Source organism: Eumetopias jubatus, unplaced genomic scaffold (assembly GCF_037043125.1).
Source record: "Eumetopias jubatus isolate StellerSeaLion01/CBP00866 unplaced genomic scaffold, mEumJub1_p1.0 scaffold_6, whole genome shotgun sequence".
Lineage (NCBI taxonomy): Eukaryota > Metazoa > Chordata > Mammalia > Carnivora > Otariidae > Eumetopias > Eumetopias jubatus.
The window spans coordinates 40,097,424-40,121,881 of NW_028274812.1; the positions used below are offsets into that span (position 1 = coordinate 40,097,424).

The 24,458-nt window shown below is 36.2% G+C and overlaps 1 protein-coding gene across 1 annotated transcript in view; it reads left to right on the plus strand.

The window, feature by feature from the left end:
- The window catches only part of TRDN (triadin), a 327,015-nt gene that overhangs the window by 125,615 nt on the left and 176,942 nt on the right, over window positions 1-24,458 (plus strand). Inside the window, exons 11-12 of the mRNA XM_088023743.1 lie at window positions 7,721-7,780; window positions 8,602-8,661. Coding sequence (XP_087879869.1) covers window positions 7,721-7,780; window positions 8,602-8,661 — 120 coding nt within the window. The remainder of the gene's footprint in view (window positions 1-7,720; window positions 7,781-8,601; window positions 8,662-24,458) is intronic.

The window sequence follows — 24,458 nt, forward strand, 5'->3', positions numbered from 1 at the left end:
GTGAAAAGATTAATGTTTGCCAGAGTAAAGAAATATCTCATTTTGGTTACAGTTTGCATTTCCCTAATGGCTAATAATGTTGAGTATCTTTTTCATGTTTATTAGACATTTGTGTATCATCTTTAATGATTTATTCTACTCTTTTGTTTTAATTGAGTTGCTGTATTTTATTACTGAGTTTTAAGATTTCTTATATATTCTGGATACAAATTCTTTCTAAGATACATGATTTGAAAATAAAAAAAATAAAACAAAATAAACCTGAATTCAATATAATAAAATGATGACTTTAAAGTTGTACTCTCTGAAAAGATGCTTGTTTCCTTTTTAATATTGATGTCCATTAGGCATATTTTTTTAAATTGAAGGGTTTTGATTGAAAATCAGACTTATACAATGTGCCCAATATACCTAATTTTTAGTAATTTTCAAGTCAAATTATTTTTGCAAATAACTATTAAGTCTTTTTAATTTATGTAGTAAATCAAGTCCTAAGTTCTCTATAAAAATAGCAGTATCTTTGAAATAGCACTATAAAGTGATGTATATTTCAATTTTGAATAACCAGCTTTTTCTCTAAGTATTGATGATTTCATCACAAAAAGAAAAAGTTCAATTTTCTGATGTTTCTAGGCATTCCTGACATTCCAGATGCAATGGAGTAATTTTACAATCCATTTCCAAATACAGATGAATGTAAAAAAAAATTAAGGTGAAACCATGAGAAAAATAATCTTTTATAAATAAAATGATATTGAAAATGAAAAGATGTTAGAAAAGAATCTTATGTTTTTCTTACCTTTATAGAAAACACATTGGAAGTGTTTACAATAAAAGATCTTGAGGAAGCAATGACCACATAAAAATAAAGTTTAAAAGTGTTAAAAGAGTTCTTCCAAGGTCTCCAAATGTCAGCAGCACCAAAAAACCAAAACCAAAAAACAAACCAAAAACAACCAATAAAACAAAAGCAAAAAACCACAAGGGAAACAACAAAAATTGCAATTATACTATATGAAGCTTCCCAGAGATAAGTGTGTGGCGATGGAGAGCTTCTCACTTAGTGAAAGTCAACAAATTTTGAGCACTTGCTTTCTTTTTCTTTTGATTTTATTTTATTATGTTAGGTTGATCACCATACATTACATCTTTAGTTTTTGATGTAGTGTTCCATGATTCATTGTTTGCGTATAACACCCAGTGCTCCATTCAATACATGCCCTCTTTAATACCCATCACCAGGCTAACCCATTCCCCCACCCCCTCCCCTCTAGAACCCTCAGTTTGTGTCTGAGTCCATAGTCTCTCATGGTAGGTCTCTCCCTCCGATTCCTCCCCTTCATTGCCCCCTTCCTGCTATCTTCTTCTTCTTCTTCTTTTTTAACATATAATGTATTATTTGTTTTAGAGGTACAGATCTGTGATTCATCAGTCTTACACAATTCACAGCGCTCACCGTAGCACATACCCTCCCCAATGTCTATCACCCAGCCACCCCATCCCTCCCACCCCCCACCACTCCAGCAACCCTCAGTTTGTTTCCTGAGATTAAGAATTCCTCATATCAGTGAGGTCATATGATACATGTCTTTCTCTGATTGACTTATTTTGCTCAGCATAATACCCTCCGATACATGCCCTCTTTAATACCCATCTTGCTTTCTAAAATGTAAAAGCATTGAGGGGAAAAATAAAAACCAGAGTCTTTCTGTCTCATCTCTCCCTCTCTCTCTCTCCCTCTCTCTCCTTTCTCCCCCACCCCCCCCACACACACACTCTGAGGCTGCCTTTGCTTTCCCGTCTAGATAGAAAAGTGAAAAAAATAAATAAGTGTGGCAACCTTCATCTATATAAATGTAACCCATTCAAAAGTAACACACTTATCTAAAAATGCTTTTATCATTTTTGAAAGGTTTGAGGGAAATCTATCTAATCCATTTTAAATATCAAGTTTAACATAAGATACTTTTTTGCAATTTGAAATGTATCAAGCTATTTCTTTGCATTCCCTTTTTGCCTACGAAATTCAGAAACAGAAAAGAACTGTGGTTATGTCGGAGCGCTTGGGCTGTGAGGGGCTGAAAGCTGTTTGACAACATGCCATAGAACAGGAACTTTGGTTCTGCCGGGGTCCATGCACGGGCAAATGTCTGACAGAATACGTCTACCTCAAGCTTCATTTTCCACTTGTAGCAGGGAGAACAGGGTGTGCGGTTATGCTTTGTTTAGAACCCTTGTTATGTCATATCTGGGATTTGGGAAGTTGGGCAAGTGGCTCTTTGCTGAGCCGATTTTCTCACTGGTTCTAAAAGGTATAGACTTTTTACCTGAGGACCAAGTAAATGCTGATACCCCTAGGGTCATGTGCTTTCATTTGTGGTAGTGAAATTTCCTCTCACCTTGAGATAAGTAACATTCCAACCAAAATTAAATACATTTTTTTTTGCCTTGCTCTGACCACACAAAATAATCATTGAGATCCCTTCTCTACAATCCTTTCCAGGTTTAACGAACTGTCTTAAGGTCTCTTGAAAAAGTTCGGATTTACAGTGATCAGATCTGGAGTCCTCCGGGACATTTCCATCATGAATGGTGCTGTATCACTAAGAGTTCTCAGCCAGTATCTGCAGGACCCGAGCAATCGCTCTGCCCCTGGGTCCTTCAGCTGGCCTTGGGAGTAACACCTGCCACACTCCATCAGAGCCAGGCTCCACAGACCATTTCACACTCCGTCTGTGCTTACTTCCCCCAGAAGTGGCTTTTGCACTTTCACTTGGCCTTGGTTTCGGGCCTCTGTGATGGTTCCCTTAGATTCTACCTTTAATATCCTTCAAAGTCCTTATTGTAACTGTAAACTTTCCCACTTCTTATTTCCATACCTAGTGTTCCTGGAAGGAATCTTTTAAAACCGTAGACCCTGGCCAGGGGTTTAACGTAAGGCAAAATAAACATCTGTTGATTGAGAAAATTGTAATTTTAAGAGTCTGGGGTAGTCGCTGAAAGGTGCTATAGAATTGCTGGTTGTGAATTGTTTGTTTTAATAGCTGATAATGAGAAGAGCTGGCTTCCAAGAATAATTCAGTTATCACTAAAGGAAAAGCCAAGGCAAAGACATTCAGGTTCTGATTCAGGTTCTGATAGGCCAATGTAGTTATGCCAGATCATTTGAGTGAAGTCCTTAATTTAGAGAGCTTTGCTGCCATAGCAACCTAATTACAATGTAAAGTGAGGTACTCCTACCACCATTCTATAAGGTTACATTCCTTCAAGAGTCCCAAATAAAATTCAGAGGAAGAAAATAAAGAAAAAAGAACAAGAATATTTGCATTGAATTCTTTTACTTTCTTAATTTTCTTCCTTACACCATGATCACAAAGTCCAGTGGAACCCTTAACACCACCCAGCAATAGCCAAATTTCCTCTTAAAACAGAGCTCAGCATCATGTAGTTTCTCTGCTTGGAACCTCTCAGTAGTCTCTCATCTTACAGTAAAATGGGACCAACATACCATGAAAAACAGAGTCTATGTTCAAGGTCTTGGCAGATATTTTTCCTCTGCTGCAAAAATCTTCTCGATAGTCAAAACTCTCCAGCTTTTTTTTAAAGACTCTCTTCAAATCTTACCCATTTAGAAAGATTTACCCTTCTTCCTTAAAAAAACAAAACAAAACAAAGCAAAACAAACAAACAAAAAACAATGCTGCCTTCCACCCTCTCATTCTCCAATCCTCTAAGACAAACTCTTTTTTCCTGACCCTTATCCCCACCAGACCCTTATCACCACTGTTTTTCCTGACACCATGTACACATATTCTCTATATGTGATATGCACCGCATACATATTTATTTAAAGCCTTAAAAATTGACATTTTTCTGGATTTCACATTTTTCAAGCCATAGCAAAACCAAAGAACATACAGTAGCTATTTACAAAGCAAAAACTTTCTAAGTTACCTGCTCCCAGCAAAATTGAGAAATAAATGCAAGAAGAAGCATGCTTCATTTGGAGAATGAAGGAATAAATGGGTGGAGAGGGCTCTAAACGCTCTACTCATTCCCCTGCCTTTTATGGTTGAAGACAGAAGAGTTACTCATAGTTGCATAAGGCAGCGGCTACTAATTATAGCGAAACCAAGACTGGAATCCGCTTCTTCGTTCCAGTACAGCACCCCTTTATAACATGTTAAATCCTACTGATGTACTTTTTTTTCCTGAAGTTCCTCAACATAAAATATTCCAGACACAGCCTCCCTTTATACAGAAAAGTAAGAATTAGTGTGCATTTACTCAAATAGATCAATAAATATCCTATCTAGAGAAATTACCGAAGATTATATGTGGTCAGACTTTTATTGTTTCTAAAATATCATAATAGCTACTTGCTGCTAACATTATTTTATGAACATCCCCTCTGGTCTAGGCACTTGAGCTCAGTGTCTCCATTCCTCACAACAAGCCAGCAAAGTAGATTTTATTAGTCCCATTTTTCAAATGAGGTCAACGAAATTCAGTGTGTCATAGTGCATTGCTCAATTTTCCGCAACCAGAAAGGGTTCAGAGACAGAATTTAGACCAAGGTCACTCCCGCTAGCACCCATACTTTCTCTCTTTCCTCGTGCTTCTGTAAGATAATGGGGAACTGTAATAATCACTGGTGTCATTGAACTTATCTGCTTGTGTAAAGTTTCCAATGATCATGGTATGAGCGGGGTTCCAAGCCACCTCTGCCAGTCTAAAGCAATCAGGTGACAGTGACAAAACATGTTGGAGTGCATTGCTCTGGAAGAAACATGCCTTTATTTACTTAACTGGGACCAAGAATACATCAATCCTGGCCAGAGAGGTTTAGAAGAGAAGCCCCCATCTGACGTGTAAAATTTGGATAGTCTCTACAGTAGAAAGGAAAAGAGAGGACTCACGAAACATAGGATGAAAAATTAAACATTTGCATTTATTTTCCCTTTTTGCTGGGAACAGGCATCTTAGAAAGCTTCACAATCATAATTAACTATTGTTCATTCTCTGGCTTTGAGATGGCATAAAAACATTTTAAAGCAAGAAAAAAGCCCATTGTAAGGGCTTAGAAAGTAAAAAGTAAGTCATTTAATTTTTCTTTCATCTGATGTTAATTTATGCAGAAACGAATAACATATTTGTGGCTCAGAGCTGCTAACTGTGGAGAGGATTTCTCTCTCAACCAGCCTTCCCTGTGATCCCTGCCAGAGAGACCCATCATTTCAGGGCCTACGACACTCTTGCCAGAGAAAGGCAGTACACTGATAAGTTCACATGCTACAGACACATTTAATTGCTACCCCTCTGAAAGTCAATTCCGTTAAATGTTCTAACTCTTCTCTAGCTGCCACAAACAAAACAGCAAAGAATCTGGAAGAGAGGGTGAGGGGGAAATGAAATATTTGGGTGCATAGTCAGGTGGAAAGGGAAGAGTATTGTTGACTGTTGAGGGAGAAAATAGGGGAAGGAGAATTTTCATAAAAGAAATGTGGGTTACTTCCATTTCCAAGCAGGACATAATTAAATTATGGTGTCTTTTATAATTCCACTCATTCTGCTCCTGCCAAATTACCTATAGAACAGAGACAATCGTGCTTGAAGAAATGCTGAATCTTCAGAAGTTGATGTTTTAAATGAATTCACCATGGATAAAGTAAGCCCCAGCTTTCTACATGGCCCCCAGAATTTCTACAGCTTAAAGGTCTAATTCATAAAAATGTTATTAAAGTACATTATTTATACCTGCTTTTTGTGGACTTCTGCTTTTATTCATGACTCTCTCAGTGTAAGGCCGTAATCACAGGCAGAGTGTAAATGGAAGCTTTAATTCAATCTGAACTAAGGCAAGAATACTGTATCACCACAATAAAATTCCAGTTATATTAATTTAAAGGGTAGGATTTATTGCACAAGAGTATCCTCTTTAAAAAAAAAATGAAAAGAACGTTTTTCATCTTATGACCTCAAATACTGACTTTCATTCTGAAGTTCAATGTAAGATTGACTAATTGGCATGCACTTTTAAATGAAATATTTATTCAGCGACATTAGGAAACCGAGAAACTTGGATCCTGAGTTGTGATCTTATTGTGACTACAGGTTGATGTCTGATAAGGGCTAAGAAATATTTACAAGCAATCTGTATTTTAATTAACCCATTTTCTGGCACAGACAATTAGCAAATGCCTATTCAATTGTCTGGCATATGCATTTTTTTAGATAAGATGGAAAACGCCCTGCTATGTAAAATTTCTCCCAGACCAACTGAAAGTAATGATACTTAAATCAAAAACATCTTTATTCAGAATTTGAAACACGATTTACATATTTAATATGCATAAACCTGTAGGAAAAGGCAAAGTGGAACTCAATTGGTTTATTTCTAACTCTGGAACTATCACAATTGGACTTCTTGACTTTTTCCTTCTGACTGGATGAGCAAGTGTAATGGTACACCACAGACACATTCAGACAAGAGTGTGAATACATTTCTTCCTACGACATGAGCTTATCTCTAGGAGTCATGAGAAGGGGTTCTTTATAAATTATACTTCTAACACTGAAAGTGTTGTCTTTGATCTTGTAGGTAAAAAAAATCTCTATACCTAAGGGAATGAATTAATTCTTATATTTAATAAGATGCAATCATTAGTAGACAAGTTCAGCATTCACACTAGAACTATGCATTGAATTTCTTCAGCATAGAAACGATCTCATAATAGTTCTGGGTAATGAAAATCTTTGAAAGCTTGGCATCTATACTTGTGAGGAGAGACAAGGGACAAAGAGAAAGGTATTTCAAATATAAGGTAAACAGCACTACGAATTGAGGATAAAAATTAGTCGATTTCCATCATCAACCTTACTCAAACCTAAAAACACTGAGTATTCCATTTCGACAATTCTGTGCTTCTATAGCACTTTGTTTTTTGAAATGAATACACTTACCGGAACCATGTCCAGGGATGTCCAGTTGTTACGTGGCTACGGTGAGGCATTTGAGATTCCTTCTGCTGTCAGACCAAGACTTTCTCAGATCTCTGAAAAAAAAATCTTCCATGGAGAAGTCTGGAAGCATACATGCCATTCTCTGTGGCACCCAGAATTTCTGCAACCTCTGGGTGCAAAAAACCTAAGCATCCTTGTTGATATAACCACTCAGAAAGGGCAGTGGAAATTATGTCCCCAACATACTGCCAGACAGATGTCACCAAGCTCCAAATGCCTGCTGACAAGAAGCAGATTTGAGAAACTTTTAAATCAAAACAGATATCATTAATGGCCTTAGGGTATTATTTCTAATGACATTGAACATACGAAAAGAAAACAAAATAGTAATTCTTTTAGCTTACCTGCAGTATTTTTCCTCAGAAATGAGATTTTAATTTCATATATTACTATCTTACTTTAGGCACCAAGCGATAGCTTGGTTCAGAAAGCTCAAACTATCTTGTTCATTTGATAAACAATATTAGCAACCTACCATTTTATGCATTTACTCTGAGCCAGGCGCTGTACGGAGTGCTTTGTAAACATTAGCTCACTTTGAAGGAAGTACTATTATTTTACAAATGAGGAAAATAAGGCTTAGTGAGATTAAATCACTTGCTCAAAGTCACAAAGCTATCTGGAGGTAGAACTGACTTAACAGTAAAGGCTTCATTCAAATCTTGGTTTTTCTTTTGTACTAAATTTTCTTCTCTAGAAAAAGAAGAGGAAAAGAAGAAAGCTGAGAAGAAAGTGACTTCTGAAACAAAAAAGAAAGGTAAGTAACTTAAAAACTAACACACAAGTCAATTAAGATCCCTTTACAATGCTACTGGCAAAGCTCTTGTTTTCTAGAAAAGAATGAGTAATAATTAATAATTATATTGTTATTATCATTAACGAACATTCTTGAGATTTATAACTATTCCAAATAAAGTTGAAATTGATAAATATTTAAAAAGAAAAGTCATGCCTTAACACTTTTTACAAATTGTTACTGATTGAATTTTTTTCTTCCTGGGGAGTGGTGCTTAATTCTCTCTAATTCAGTACTTCGTTTGACTGCAAATACAAATATAAGAATTCCTATTCATTCAGTTTAATGAAAAGTGTCTATCAAAAGAACAACTATAGAATGTATAGGGGGGAAAAAACTAGTTGATTGGTTTGCTGTATTTTGTTACTATTTGAAAACAGTGCATCTGAAGTCCCAAGTGAGCTCCAGAGATTTCTGAGCTTCTGGCATGCTTCCAGTGGCCTGATAGCCCAGAGAACTTTCAATATATTCCTTTTAATGTCTTTCAGAAAAAACTATTGAATTATACCATAATTAATAATGGCATTTAATGTTCCCATTGTCATGAGAAAAAAATTTTTTTGAGCTTAGCAAAAATTTTCTCCCTTCTTGAAGAGAAAACACACCAGAGCCACTATTCTGTAATGAAGGTGCTAGTTTACTCATATTTGGCATGACTATGGCACTGATTTCAGATTACTCTATAGAAGATGTGTTGGATGCCATAATGGCAGTCATGTGTGCCCTGACATATATGAGAATTAACTAGATAAATGCCTATAATTTTCCCATTTCACTACCAGAAAAAGAAGATGTCAAAAAGAAAACGGATAAGGACACTGCCATTGATGTGAAAAAAAAAGGTATCGTATTTTGTCTCCTCAATCAGATTATGTTCATGATGCTTGCTCATGAGAAGATCTTGGGGCAAGGTAAACAAATTGGGATATAGGTACTTAAATCTGTCCATGTGCAAGCCGTCAAAGCAAACATTGCACTAGACAAAATTGAGCATGCAAGGAAGACTTTACTCAAGGCTGTTGTAATAGAGGAGAGAGGTCACAACTCATTCTGAACTCAATTTCACTGAAATAAAAAGCAGGAGGCTTTTTATAAGCTGGAAGGGGCAGAGGGTTGTAAGCCATCTGTGTGTGCTAAATGGCCCACTCAAAGCAAAAGTAAACTTTTTTCTTAACTTAATGACTTCATGACCGGAGTGTAGTTTTACAACTTGGAGCAAGACACCCCAAAGGAGTGAGATTCTTACTATCCCACGGAAACTCTGTGATTGGGTACTATTGTTCTTGATGATTACATTTCAAAGGGATGGAAAGAGCCTTTTAAAAAGATTTTTATCTCAAAGAAGCAGGGCAAGAATTTACAAATACAAGTCTTCTGAAGTAAATGCTCTTAGAAAAGGGAGGGCAGGAGCCTAAGGTCAGAAAGAAACCTGTCTAAGGTTTAGTGAAGCTGAAGAGACCTTTAACGCCATCCTGGTGAAGACATAATGAAAGTGAGAAGAGTTACATAGCATAATAACACCACTTTGCAAAGCAAAGAAGCTCAGAGAGAATAATGCAACCCATTAAGAAACAGCATTGTTCAACAGCTTAGAGTTTTGCTTTATACTTAGTTGTGATTTAATTCTTGTTCAAACATGAATACCGACTTCTATTCAGGTTAAGCTTAAGTCTAGGTGAAAAAGATAGTTGTCTTATACCATGAGATATTATGGTTTGGTGTTAAGTGTTCTCACCCCAAATATTTCCTCCACTGGTGTCAGTGATGCTTGAAATTCCACCATTAGAGATATTCCATTCCTTTGAGTTATGAAGGAATTGTCCTCTATTAAAATGCAAATCTCCAAGGACCTGTGTATACGGGGTAGCAAATTAATTCTTCTCAGTTATTAACACTTAAAATGAATGAGATTTCCAGATCTTCTCTGTGTAATAATAGGCTGGAAACAACACCCTAAAAAATGAGGCAGTAGGTAAGCTTCAGTGAAGGAGAGGTTGAAGAGAGAGCTTCAAAGTAGGCCATTGTGTGGCGAGAACAGGATTGGATAGCATCAGGAAGACCTTTTTCTTCCTAGGGAGTATATAGCCTATGCTGGGGTGGGGGGAACGTGATGGTGAAGGATCCTGGAAAGGGAGACGATAGGATGCCAAACTAGATACTAGAAAGTAGCAAATAGGAATTGCAGGAAATCCTCAACATCATGCTATAAGCAGGGTAAAAAAAAAATTATAAAATATTAGGAGTTGCATGATGGTACATGACTCATGAAATGCTCAGGAAGTGACCTCCAGGTGTTCTGTGGGTCTGAGAACTCATTGCCAAATACTTTGCATTCAAATTTTTATTATTAGGGATGGATTACTGTAGAGTCTGTTGTATTATCAAACACTCATTCAATTTGTTTGATTTAAAGCTTTCCTCCTGTCCCTGGTGAAACATGTATCTTATCATAAGAAAGGGAAAATGCAATTCTGACTATATGATGATACTGAGAACTTGGTTGCTGGGGTCAGTGTACCTGTGCCGTGATTGTGATTGGGTGCTAAAGGGAAACAAGGTTCTCCTTTCTGGGCCATCAGTTTCGCCAGGTATTTGCAGAAGGAAGTTTTGAATTGTAACCTTCAAAGTATTTGTTTTATGTTTGCAAATGCAAAATCAGAAAAATACGTTTGCCAGAACTCAGGATGTGTGTGGTTGTCGTTTTGGTTTGGTTTCAGTTTTTTAGGAGAAAGGCAACACACCTTTATGTACAGTGAGTGATGGGAAAATTCGGTATTTCTCTACTACTGGGAGACCTGTGTTATTAGCCCAGCAGTCATGTCAAAGCGAGGTGGTATACCACTGGCAAGAGAACTGATTATGCCAGTATCACTTCCCACAAGGTCAGAGTTCATTCATCCACTTCTTAAAAGGCCAGGGCTCCTGTGTTCATCCATGGAAACAGAGAATGAACTGGGCAGTTGCTCAGCATACCTGGGGAGGGCTGCTCAGCTAGTGTTGAAAAACAACTTTGTCCTTCTGGGAACCAGTTTTCCCTGTGTGTTTGTGTGTCATTTTCACTTCTGATGACAAAAAATACTGTTGGCTCTTAAAACTAGGAAATATGTATAAATTGTTTGTTTACAAGCGCTTAACCCCCAAAAACTCAAACTTGTGTGTGTGTTTATGTGTATGAGTGTGTGTGAGAGACAGACAGATAGACAGATACAGAGGTTTTAACTCTTAATTCTTTTTAGAGTTTAATAATTCTCCAACTGTATTTTCATGGGAGAGGCAATATGGTTTAAAAACAGCCAGTTTGAAACGTGAAAGTAGTAATTTCCAGAGATAATGAGAGAAATCGAAAATAACCTGAAATCTTGAAGAGCTGGGGCACATATGTCATTTCTTCCTAAAATAGTTGGAAGAATATGGCAGAATGTAGGATGCTACTACTCTAGCCCCAAAGAGTAGAAAATTTACAAGGCATAATATACGCTTAGATACTTATGGGTTTTATCATGATATTTTATTATACTTATATTGACTTTTATATTGTTTACATTTATATAGCATATAAAGTTACCTATATATTATTTTGTTATTTTATTTTATTACATTTATATATTATAATTATGTAGATGCAAATCAACCTAAGACTTAAATTCTATGATAAATGAGCCTCTACTGCCTGAAACTGGTAAATCACACTTTGCAAATGATATATGCTAGGGAAAATGTGGGTGGGATTTTGCATGATATAAAATTGCCAGTTCACAAATTAATAATGGTTGGAACTGGGTAATTGGTGCATGAGGGGTCATTATAATAATCTCTTGTTTTGTATATATTTCAAGTTGTCCTGGTGCAAACAAATAGCTGCCACTTAAAAAACATTGTATGAAGTGGAAAAAAAAGTCACGAGGATATTTTTTCAGTGTCATGAGGTATGTTTCAGCCTGAATACCATGAAAAAAAGCAGTCAAGAAAGGATATAAAACTTCTAAGAACCATCTCCCTATGCTTATATCAGACTTGAGCATTAGATATAACACGCCACTCAAGTTAGGACAAGCAGAAGGGCTTCTGTACAGGAGAGTGGATGCATACACAGGTGGTGGAAGGATTGGAAGAACTGCAGTCAAGGGGCTGCTCCTGGATTGTTGAGACCAGGGCAGTCAGCCGGTCAGGAAGCTGCTTCAGTCACTGAAGTTGCTTCTTGACACTCGCAGGCTAGACCCTGGAAATGTTGAGGCCAGCCGTGGCAACTGACTCACATCCAAATAACCTCCGTCAAAACATTTCTGCTTTTCAGTCTCCTGGAGGTGCATCTGACTGGTGGAATTACATCTACCACAAGTGAGTCTGGAAGATGTGGGGTTTTGGCATTACATTTTTTCCAACTGGAAGGAAGTTGAAAGAGGCTACCCAAGGTCTCTACCGTAAAGATACAGACATGTTTTATAAGCTAAGACTCATATAATAAGAGAAAGTGGTTGAAGTCCTGAATTGCACAAAGATGGCTCAATCAAGCAGCGTGATAGAAATGCAGCAGTTTGAAGAGCCCACGAGACATACTTGTTCTTTACCTAAACCGTAGATCAGAGAAGCATGGCTATTCTTCCTCTCTTTATTTCACAAAATAACATTTTGAAGAAATAATTTTCTTAATGCTTGATGAGATGATAATGGTTAAAAAAAATTAAAAGTTGCTTTTCCTTGTAATGAAACAATTATAACCTGGAGAAAACACATAGACCATCATAGAAATGGGTCAAAACTATGATTCGTTTCTCTCAGATAGGCCTTTTTGGAGTTATCAGTTATTATACACTTTTTGGAGTTAAATTCATTACCACCCTGTAATGTTTATGAGCCTATTAATTATGAAAATGATTTTGACATGATAACTGATAATGGCGTAAAATCTTTTATTATTACACTTTGCAACATGATTTCCCCCCCCCCAAGAATTATCTGAATAGTAGTATAAATTACAAGAAAGATCCTGAAAAACCAGATTAGTTTTTCTGGAACAGCTGTTAGAAGAGGGTGAATTCACTCATTCATTTATTCTTGCATGCATTCTTGCAGGAAATATTGACTTAATGCCTACCTAGTACCTACCAGCCATTGTATTAGGTGCTGAGTACACAGAGGTGGATAAATGAACATAAGCCCTAATGGAGCTTACAATTTGATAAGAGAGGCACACAGTGAATTAGTGAACATAATGTCCATAAATACAACTTGGAGTAAGGGCCATAGTGGAAACAAATTTGGGGTAATGACAGAAACCTAGGGAGCTATTTAAATGGATAAGCTTGTTAAAGCAGGCTTTTCTAAGAGACAACATTTAAATTGGAATCTGATATATTGGAAGGATCCAGCCATTGATGTGTGCATCTTTATGCGATGTGTGAATGTGAATATGATGAGTGTGTGTATGTGTGCGCACGCGTGCGCACTCACACGCATGTGATATATATATACATACAATACATCTGAGAGGAAGTACATGTGGTCAGAATATGCAGGGACATATGCAGGTGTTTGTATTTATTAAAAGTGTAATAGGGGGCGCCTGGGTGGCTCAGTTGGTTAAGTGACTGCCTTCGGCTCAGGTCATGATTCTGGAGTCCCGGGATCGAGTCCCGCATGGGGCTCCCTGCTCAGCTAGGAGCCTGCTTCTCCCTCTAACCCTCCCCCCTCTCATGTACTCTCACTCTCTCAAATAAATAAATAAATCTTTAATGAAATAAAATAAAAGTGTAATAGGAAACACTTGAAGGGTGTTAACAGTGTAAGAAAACATTCTGATTTATGTTTTGTTCAAGTATATACTCATTTTGATAATGGTTAAGAGGGAGAAAAGGGAAAAGGTAAGCCAGTTAAAAGATGGTATCATTTATTGAGAGGGGAAGCCTATATGGGGAACAACTGTGATGGGAACAATCTAGAGTTTCCTCTTGAGTATGTTAAGTTTCAAGTGTATGTGACGTATCATTCGTATTTTGTATCAGAAACTATTTTAGCTGTTTTATGATACCAACTCATTCAATATTTATAGTAAGTGAATAAACAAACCGTTCTAATCCTCATTATAAAATGAATAACCTAAGACACAGAGAGGTTAAGTAACCGGCCCAGCGTCACACACTAGTAAATGTCAGGGTCAGGATTTTAACCCATGTACTCTGAAGAGGCAGTCAGATATATGGGTCTAGATCTCAGATGGGATCCTGAAGTAAAGCTACAAATACAAAAATCCATATAGATCATAGTTATTGCCCTGGGCGTAGATGAGATTACCCAGAGAGATTGTGTCAAAAGAAAAAGAGAGTGGAATACAGAATCAAGACCTGGGGAATTCCAACATGTAGAGATTAGATAATGGAATAAAGCAAAAGAGGCTGAAAGGAATTGGTGGAGAGGTTAAAGGAAAAGCAAAAGAGTTCAGTATTAGAGACATTTCAGAAATGGATGGTTCAAGAATCACAAAGTCGTCAACCTTGTGAATGTTACTTAGAAGCTGTGACAGGAGGGCAGGAAAGAGGAGAGCACCTGCTATGGAGTTGAAAGAAGAAAGCCAGATTGCAGTGGCAGTGCAAAATGGAGAAGAAAGCAGTGATGGTTTTTTAATTGTGTCTATATGAAAAAGTAGAGACTCTCTTTTGTCTTGTTTAGCTTTGTTTTGGGAGGTGAATTTAGAGCCTATGGACATAAACACAATGTGAGAGACTGATGCTCAAAGGGACAGGGGATAAATGGAAGTCTAAGGGATAATTTAGAATTCATTGTTCGATGAGCACATGGGTGAAAAAAATAATCTGCTTTTTTGGAGATAATGCCACAGATGCTCCAGTAGTAAAAAGTTGGTGTTTTCAAGTTATGAAGAAGAATCTATCTAGGTTGCCTTATAAAAAGCACGCATTTGCAAGAAATACAATGTAAGATTAGGTAGCTCTGGTGATAAAACTAAAACTCCAATAGTAAATACAGGCTGAGTTGAAAGCCTCAGTTTTAGAAAAAGACATATCAAAATGTTCTTGATGCTCACTGACTGGTAAAAAGTAAGTTTGTGAGGAGTACTTTAATGTTTTTAAAGAATTATTCATTCATAAAAAAACCCCACAAAACTCATAAGGTTATGCTGTTTTAAAGAATGCAACCTTATCTATTTCCATAGCATATTTTTAATTATTGTTTGTGACAAATACAATTAAATTCTGCACAAACTAAAATCTTTGACTATTTGATTTCATTTCTCTGTGTAAGTCTCCTTTTGTCAGTGAGAAATTGTAAATAATACTTTACAGAAGCATATAGCTTTGAATATGTCATTAAATTTTATGCCTACCAGACATAGAATAGCATCTATTTTCCTTCATGAATCTTTTGTAACAGATTGTTCGAGCTACTAGAGCTCAAAATAATTTACATGGCACAGATTACAGACCACTACAATAAATTAATATGTAATTAAAAGTAACTTCCTTGAAATATTTATATGTATAGATATCACTGGGTAAGATAATACATAGTATCTTTCATATGCTTTCCCTGTTAAGTTTTAGTTTAAAAGAGCAAATTTCTATTTTCCAGACTTGTATTTTGAGATGATTATTACAGGGTTTTATGCTCGCTCTATCTCTTCTTCTCTATTTGAGAAGTACTTGGTTTTAGAAAGTTATCTTATATTTGAATTTTGTATTTTGCACCTATGTATTTGGGAAGGATTTGATGAATATATCAGCTAAGTATTATTTGTTAACCACTTTGAAACCTAGATTAATTTTTTCCAGAGTTCTATAAATTTTGTAGTAATCTAGTTAATATCGCGTTACAAAGAAATGGATATTTCACACACTTTTGAGTGATATCAGGGCAATTATATTAATGCATGCTCTAAATGAAATTAGTAAAAAATTTATTGAAGCAAGTAAATAATGGGAAATCTGGCACAAATAGACTGGATCTAATTAGTAATTCCCCTCCTTGACTTGGGGTGCTCTGTAATTATAAGGCAACAGTATAAGCCTTTCAAGTTAGCATTTTGTTCCCGTAAAGATTAGGTTGCAAGTCTGAGTTCAGATAATGGCAGCTTGACTATATTAAAAACATTTACAATGCTTGAATTGCCCCAAAGGCAAAAGAATATATTTTCAAGTGTTTTGTAATCACAGAGATGTAAGACAATAGTTGCTTATTCTCTAGAGGGCAAAGGATTTTGTAATGGAACAATACAAAAACGTCTGTTGACCTGTTACTTAATATGATAGCTTTGATTACCTCTTCTATCACATCTGGATTACCCACATAGAAACTAAACTGCTTCAGAGAAGGTGAGGGAGAAGTAATATCATGCCATGCTGTGGTTTCTCTGGAGATAATCCTCCATATTCTAGCTTTTGGTTTGAACAATGCAAAAGTGTGTTTGGGTCCAATGCTAACATGAAGCAAAGGTATTTTGATTTAAAAAAAAAAATTTAAAATACATCTTAAGCCTCGGAAAGGGAAAGGGCTTATATTAAAACATATTAGGCCTGGAAAAAAGGGACTGGTATACGAGTAACTAATTTTAATCTTCTTAATACTTACTATAGAGAATCAGAACTACTCTCCCAGTGAAGACAGAAAGAAATAAGCCCTAAATTTGAGTTGCATTTTGTGAAGTACTTTCAAGAGGGAAGATTAAGATTTCTTAAGAAAGAAATCAGTAAATAGACTACAAGTATTTCTTCTCTGTTTGCATGGGCATATCGATATTTTAAGTATTTCCTGTACCCATGTTAGATAAATTATTTTTAACTACAGTTTATATTCAGAATGAATTATTTTCTGAAAAAAAAATAAGAAACAAAATAATTTAACATCAAAACAAAGTGGTCTCTTGCAAACATCATAAATTAAATTTTAATGAGAAGATATCAGAGTGGTACAGGAAGTGAGATATCAATTAGAAATAAGATATTTTTATTAGAAGATATGGAAGGATTTTGACCGGTTTGTTGGGGAATTACATAGCCTGAGTTTTCCTTGTGATCTGAGATAAACACTTAAGCATATAGATGTGAAATATCTACTAATTTTTAAAAATTACATGTCCTAAAGTCTATAAGATTTTTCATTCTGTGAAAGTAAAGCCTAAAAAACATTAAAGTGGTATTTCCTTCAAGTTCAGCTTCTCCCAGTTTACCAAAAGTGAATTTTCGAAATAGCTTAGCAAATTGTGCCAACGTGTATTCTTTTTATCAAGAGCATTTTTAAAATAGTAACAGTTAAATGTATTCACTGTTCTCTCATTTAATCCTTACAACAACTCTTGAGATGGGGAATATGATGCCCATTTTATAGAGCCCAGAATTGGAGCAGGTACGTAACTTGGCCATGGCTACCGGTTAGTAAAGCAGTAGGAGCTCACTGAAGAAATCCCACTGTCTTTTTCAACCCTCAAATATTTTTTTGCCAACTCTAGGAAATGATGATTGTAGATTGCTTAAGTGTCTTTGTCCTTTCTTTCTTTTCAGTTTTCCCTTATTAGTTTGAGGTCATATTGCAGACAGGCCTAAGCATCGAGGAAAGAAATAAAGGGGATATATTGTGAGTCTAATTCTTTTTTTATAGAAATCCTGTTTTCGTTCCTTCAGTCCCTCGACACATATTTACTAAGGGCATAATATTGGCAAGGAAATCTGCTAAATATTGGAGATAGATCAGTGTAATAGACATGGTACTTATTTTTAAAGACCTTGGAAACAAGGAAAATACCTAGACATTTATAATGTACCGTGAGCACTGCCCCAACAGGGCAGATACAAGAGCTCCCACTGAGAGCAAGGCATGAGTATGGAAACTGTCTTTTTCCAGGTAGGTTGCCCATTAGACATTTAGAACAGGAATGCCACAGACTTATGTCATTAGGCATTTGACCTAGATGCATTTAACGTATTTTTAAACAGGATGGAGATTGGAGCACATAAAATTTTAACAGTGGTTTATCACTGAGGATACTTGCTTTCACAAATGGCAGGCCATTTAAAATAGGGAACTTATTTATTTATCCAATTACAGTTCTAGAGTAAACTCTCTTCAAGGTCAGCTTGACCCAGGGGTAAAATGATATCGTCCAAATGAGATTTATCTCTCCATTTTTTTAGACTGTGATTCCTTGGTATTGGCTCAAATGATTGCAAATTGGCCATATCAGGTGCTGCCTGCCCTACACCCTCTCTTGTTTATGTCTTATGGGAAAAAGAATAGGTCGGCTTCCTGAGAGGTCAAACAGAAAACCTGATTTGAGTAAAACTGCTTCTATGGGCCCATTCCTGAACTAACCTTTGCGGTGAGAATGAAGAAATAATCTGTCTTAGGTTAGGGTTAGTTCCTATCCCTTGAGCAGAACAAATGAACTTTGTCCAAAATATTTGGACTGAAATTGGGGGGAGGGAGGGATTGATTCCCTTATAGCTAAATTAGTGTAATAAAACCACAATAAAATGGAGTAGTCACTACATGGGAAAAAAAACAAAACAAAATAAAAAAAATAAGAGTTCTCTTCAAGAAGCTATTTCTAGGTAGGGGAAATACATGTGATTTTAATTTTTTAAATTTATTTATAGAATAGAATAAAGGACAACTTTTTTAGTTGCCACCTATGGGGAGAATACTTAAGTATTTTAGGAAAGTAACTCAACATAGGGTAGTAGAGTATGGAAAACAAGAGTAAATGAAGTTGCAGATTTCATTAATTAAAATATTATATGTAGAGAAAAGAATGAAATCCTTCCACTGTTCTTTGGATAAGAATCTTTGATTTAAAAAAAAAAGATCTTTTAAAACAAATCAGATTATATTCAGAAAAGAGTACTTTGGGACTATGAAATGGAAACAAGAAACCAGGGAGAACATCAAAGCCATATTAAAAACTTTGGTGTACTCTCTTATTTGGGTGTAGATTTACTCTTTATTACCTCTGAGAATTAGGACTCAATGGTCGAAAATAGGGAAAGATAATGTAGGATATTGAAGATCATGTAAAGAATCTTTTCGGGATTGCCTGGCTGGCTCAGTCGGAAAAGCATGAGACTCTTGATCTTGGAGCTGTGAGTTCAAGCCCACCCTTGGGTGTAGAGATTACTAAATAAAATAAAATAAAAACTTTAAAAAAAAGGAATCTTTTCAGTCAGTGAAGTCTACCATTCCAAGTATTCAAGCAGAAGAGGAGTGGATATCTCTCTGGGATTTGTGAAAATAAATCCTTTCAGAAGAATGATTATATTGAATTTAAGGAGACTGATCAGACTTAATTTTTCCAAAATTAAACATCAGGCTAAGTGAAACTGATGTCTAGATTATTTAACCTTGTAAATGCAGGGTTTTTTTTTTATCATGATTTAAAATTTAGCCATCTGTCAAACTCTCGTAATTGGTTAGTTATAAAGAAATACAATTTTGGTTAAGAGTTGATTCCAGGAAGTGAGGTCATAGCAAATGGTCATTGTATATAATCTGAATTCACACTCTCCTGATTGTCTACTATAGCATAAAATAGTGTTCCAAATCTAGTCAGAGAATGTGTTATTGATGTCCGCATAAACCCAGGACCCTGAAAAAAGGAAGTAAAATATATTATATATATGAAATGATGATTAATTGTCCTCAGGGTAAAAATATCTTGAGACAGCTCAGTGGAAAAATTCCAGTGATAATAAACTTAAGGTAGGAGGGTTAGTATAACAGTTACTTATGGTGCAAAAGACAGGGTAAAAAGCTTTCAGACAACAAAAGTGTTCAGGTTTGAAAATAAGAATTGTGGTTATGTGTTTGGAGATTTTCCTCTTTAGTTGAAGGAGTCACAGGAGCTTATATAATAATTCCTTAATTAAAAGAACTCTTTTGGGGGCACCTGGGTGGCTCAGTTGTTAAGGGTCTGCCTTAGGCTCAGGTCATGATCCCAGGGTCCTGGATCCAGCCCCGCGATCAGGCTCCCTGCTCAGCAGGAAGCCTGCTTCTCCCTCTCCCGCTCCCCCTGCTTGTGTTCCCTCTCTCGCTGCATCTCTCTCTGTCAAATAAATAAATAAAATCTTAAAAAAAAAATAAAAGAACTCTTTTGTTTTCCAAAAAATAATTTCAGTCTCAAGAAAAAGTATAGCAATTATGTTAGTCACTGCCCATATCCTGTTAGCTATATTAATCTTAGGATATAAAGTCACAAAGATGAACAAATGAAAAGGCTAATGCTAAAATACATCAAGAGCAGAGCAGATAAAAATAGTTGTCCTGAAAGACACTATGCAGATGTAGAGGTGGGTATATACTCAAGTTATACAAATCAGAGGACAAAGGGAAAAAAACCCACCATGGAACTGAACATGTGAAACAAGTCTACCAAGAGAATATGATGAAATACTTGGACCCTCTGCTCCCTAAAAATATATATATGCACCAAAGTTCTTAGGAATTTATATTACTTCCTGCTGTGCCTCACAGGCACAGGCTTGGGGGACATATGTTGAGTCAATGCTGAGTCTTTTGAAATGATCCTGCCCTGTGATTCTATTTCCTTTTTAGAATGTAATTCTACTACTAGTTGACTCTCCTCTTTCTGAAACTACCGTTCCATATGTTTTCCCCTTTTCTCAACTTCCACCTATTTACCCTCCTTCTCCATTAGCTGACTATTTTGCTTCCTAGTTCTCTAAGAAAATAACAATTAGAAGAGAGCTTTTATAAGCTCTGACCTTTGAATCTACTAACATCCTTCATCTGTCTCTTTGTATCCTTAGCTTTCTTGGCTGAATGCAGTACAGTAGTTAAAATGTTTATACTTCTGGAACAACCTTTGCACTGGGCATAATATGCTATCCTCCTCTGCTAACTCAGGAATGTTGGTTGCTCCAGCACTTCCCGCCTCTGCAAATTCATCTTGACTTCTTCGACTGGTCGTTCTCAGCAGCATACAACATGCTACCCCATCTCTTATGTTTTTTTTTTTTAAAGTCCTCCTGTTGATGGTGCATCCCCCTTAGTGCATCCCATCTCTCAGATCTCCTTTAGAGCAAAACTCTTCTTGAGTTGTCTACACTCTCCTTCCAGTATCTCACGTACCTGCTGTACTCAAGCTTTCGTCCCCATACAATGCCCGTTGAAGTTACTACCGACCTCCACATTACCAAAGCTGACTGTGAATCCTCAAGAGCATTTGACAGTTGATCTCTATTCACTCAGTCTCTTGGACCATAGTTTTAACCTCTCTCGTCACTTTTCCTTGGTCTCTTTTGCTGGATTCCTCCCTTTCTTTCTGGTATCTAAAAGGGGAAGCACCCCAGGACTCAATTCTAAGTGTCTTCTCTCTCTCTGTACTTCCTATGTGACCTCATAGAGTCCCATGGTTTTAATACCAGCTTTGTGATGATGAGTCCCAAAAGTCTCCAGCTCTGATGTCTATCTGAACTCCACACCTATCTCTTTGCCTATTTTGTATTTTCATTAAAATACCATTTAGATATCCCCAAATTAATATGGTTTACAAAAAACCCCCACAAACTCAAATTGTCATACACACACACACACATACACGCACCAGAATATGCTCACTATACTTAGCTTTTTCTTCTTAACAGTAAGTTATCACGTAGTTTTTTTTTTTTTTTTTTTTTTTGCTTAGACCCAAATCTTCAGAATCAAATTCGACGCATTTATTTCTCCTCCTCAACCTATTATTAAATCCTGTCACCCTCACTTTCGAAATATGTTTGGTAGCTGATCCTTTCTCCCGATCTTTAAGAATCACACCAGTTTGTGCACCATCATCTCTGGCCTCTATATGTAAGATTGCACTACAAAACAACCACAACAACAAAACCCCTAAAAACTCCAGCAATTTTGGCAAAGTTTATTTCTTGTTAATGCTATGTGTTGAGAAAGTGTTAATGTGTGTTATGTGTTAATGCTCTACTCATCATAGCTACTCAGGGACCTGGGCCGATAGAGACCTCACTTCCACCTGCATCCACCTTATAGAGGCTTACGTCTCACTCAGAGTAAAATCTGAGTTCTCCACAATGCTGTAAAAAAGGCTGTCCATGAACCACTGGCTGAAGATAACTCCAGGGTAACATTTCTCATGCAGCAAGGTCATTAACTGAGTTTCTAACCACGTGCCTTTTGCCATTTCAATGTGTTTGAACAAATTTCTTTCATTTCCAATAGAACCCATAGTTTCAGCTTTTGGGTCTCACAAGTATGTGCAAATTTTAATTTGCTGTTCCAACTGAATTTTAGCCTCACTCAAATTTTATCAAAATGACAGCTATAATCAATGTGTGAGGTCTTTTGCTAGCAAGTGGTTTTAATAAAACCACAGGCAGAAAGCTAATTAATGTATGAGTTATTCCTCCTTGTGTGTAGAGAGCTTGTAAAAGTATAACACACATCAAAAGCCAGGATTTCAACTTTATTATAAAATGGTTGCTAGGAAAGAATTTAGCCTTCATCAGAAGGACTGGATGTGTGAAAGTCAGCACAAAGTAGACCAGAATAACCAATTCAGAATGGGAAGGGGAGGTAAGGTAGGAAGGAGTTAAACACTGCAGCTCAAGAGACAGTTTTCATTCAGTTTGATGCATCAGTAATACTAGGTATAAAGTATCTTCATGTGCCATTGAATTCAGTTGGGTAGAATTCATGCATATGATCAATTAAAAACTCTATGTTCTTGCCTGATGAAAGACTGTATTGACAAACAGTGGCAGTAGACAGTTAAAATCCTCCCCCTCTGGTACTTCTCTGTTCTTATCCTGCTCATTTCATGTATGGCTCTTCCCTTTAACTCCAACCACGTTGCCCAAGTGGGGGTTCAAATCTTCATCACTGATCCACCTGCAATGACCTTAGTTGGGCTGGAGTCTTGTTCATGGACTTTTTAAAAAAGACAAAAGGAAGATAGTCCCTTCTTGTTAGGTGGTTAAATTAAATAATGAGAGCCCAGGAAATGTATTGGTCACATTTACACCCTTGTTGTAATGAACAATCTTGAAAATAAGGTTGACAAATAGAAGCAGAGGAAAGAATGATGGCAGAATTTTAATGGGATTTCAAGTCTAGGATGCAGGTATCCCTGGAAACCACCATCCACTTGACCTCCTGCAGTTAGGTTACATCATTTAATTAATTCCTCTGTTTTTTCAAGTTAGTTTATGTGGGGATTCTATCATTTCCAACCTACATGCTCATTATCAAATGAAACCTCCACACAGGTTTAGAAGAGTTGTAGCAATTTAAAAACTATTAAATCATGGGGGTAGATAACAAATCATATCAGGATTTTGACAGATCTCACCTTGCTACACAAATTCTTATGAGAAAAATAATTCTTCTCTGATATTTATTCATACATGCTTATTATATGGTGTCCTGCTTTCGAGAGTATATATATATATATATATATATATATATATATATATAATTTTTATTTAATCAGACTTAGAAATAAAACTGTATTTGTCAATGCAGCAGTTGGTTGCCAGAAAATAGTATGGTACTATAATTTAAAAATTTTATTACTATAAGCAGGGTGACTCTCATTTATTTTATTTTATAAATAAAAGAGAAAACAAAACCCAAATGATTCTTTTAATTCTATTCTGAGTTTAAACTTGCCTTTCTTTTTGACTTTCAATTTGAAAAGATGGCATTTTATAGCTGGAGTATAAAATTAGCTACATGTTTATCTCCCTGAACTATTAATAAACATGGTGAGTCAGCTCAAGACAAATTAGAGATAACACCATATCCCATAATGCTGTTACATGTATTAGCTTCTCTAGTTATTATAGTTAGAAAGAACTCACTCTCCTTTCTCTTACCTGGTCATTCATAATTAATTCTTGTTACACCTTTTGGTTATTTTTTTCCTAACAGCTGCTTGAAAATACATATCGTCTCTATTATAATTTGCATTATCTATTAGAAATCTAGGAGGTTTTAAAACCTATAATTGTCATTATTGTGATAAACAGAGGATAATTAGAGGAGTTTGTAATCTAGAACTTAGCCTTAGGTGGTTAAGTCCTGAAGACATCAAATGCTTCTTTCATTAGCTCTAAGGCTTGTTACATAACTTTGCACAATTTTATTTGACTATTTTATCTTAAATGACTCCTTGTAAAATTGAAGCAATACTGATTTACCATTGGAATCTTCATGTGAAGATCATGAACACTTCATCAACTGTTTTTTAAAAAATATTTGGAGTGCCCACTACTTTGTGGGGAACATATTAGGTCTTTGATTCATCATGATGAATTCAATTCAAACTAGTTATTATGTTACCTTGCTTGGGAATCCAAGGGGAGGAATAAAAGTTATTATGATGGCTTTCTTTTTTGATCTCTCTTTTCCCATCTCTCATCAATTTATTTCTTACCTACAGTCTCGTGTAATTTCTCTATACCCTGTAGCAAGATTACTTTTGTTACTCCTGAGGAGGCTACCTAGATTAGGTGGGAGAGGATGAAGAAAAGTCCCAGTAAAGCATGGAGAGAGAGCAGCTTGGGGAAGAGTGGGAAATGAAATTTGAAGCCAGGTCCTGATCTGTCGGTGGCTAACCATGATTGCCTTTGAGGGCACACCTAGTTAATTTACACTTCATTTGGCT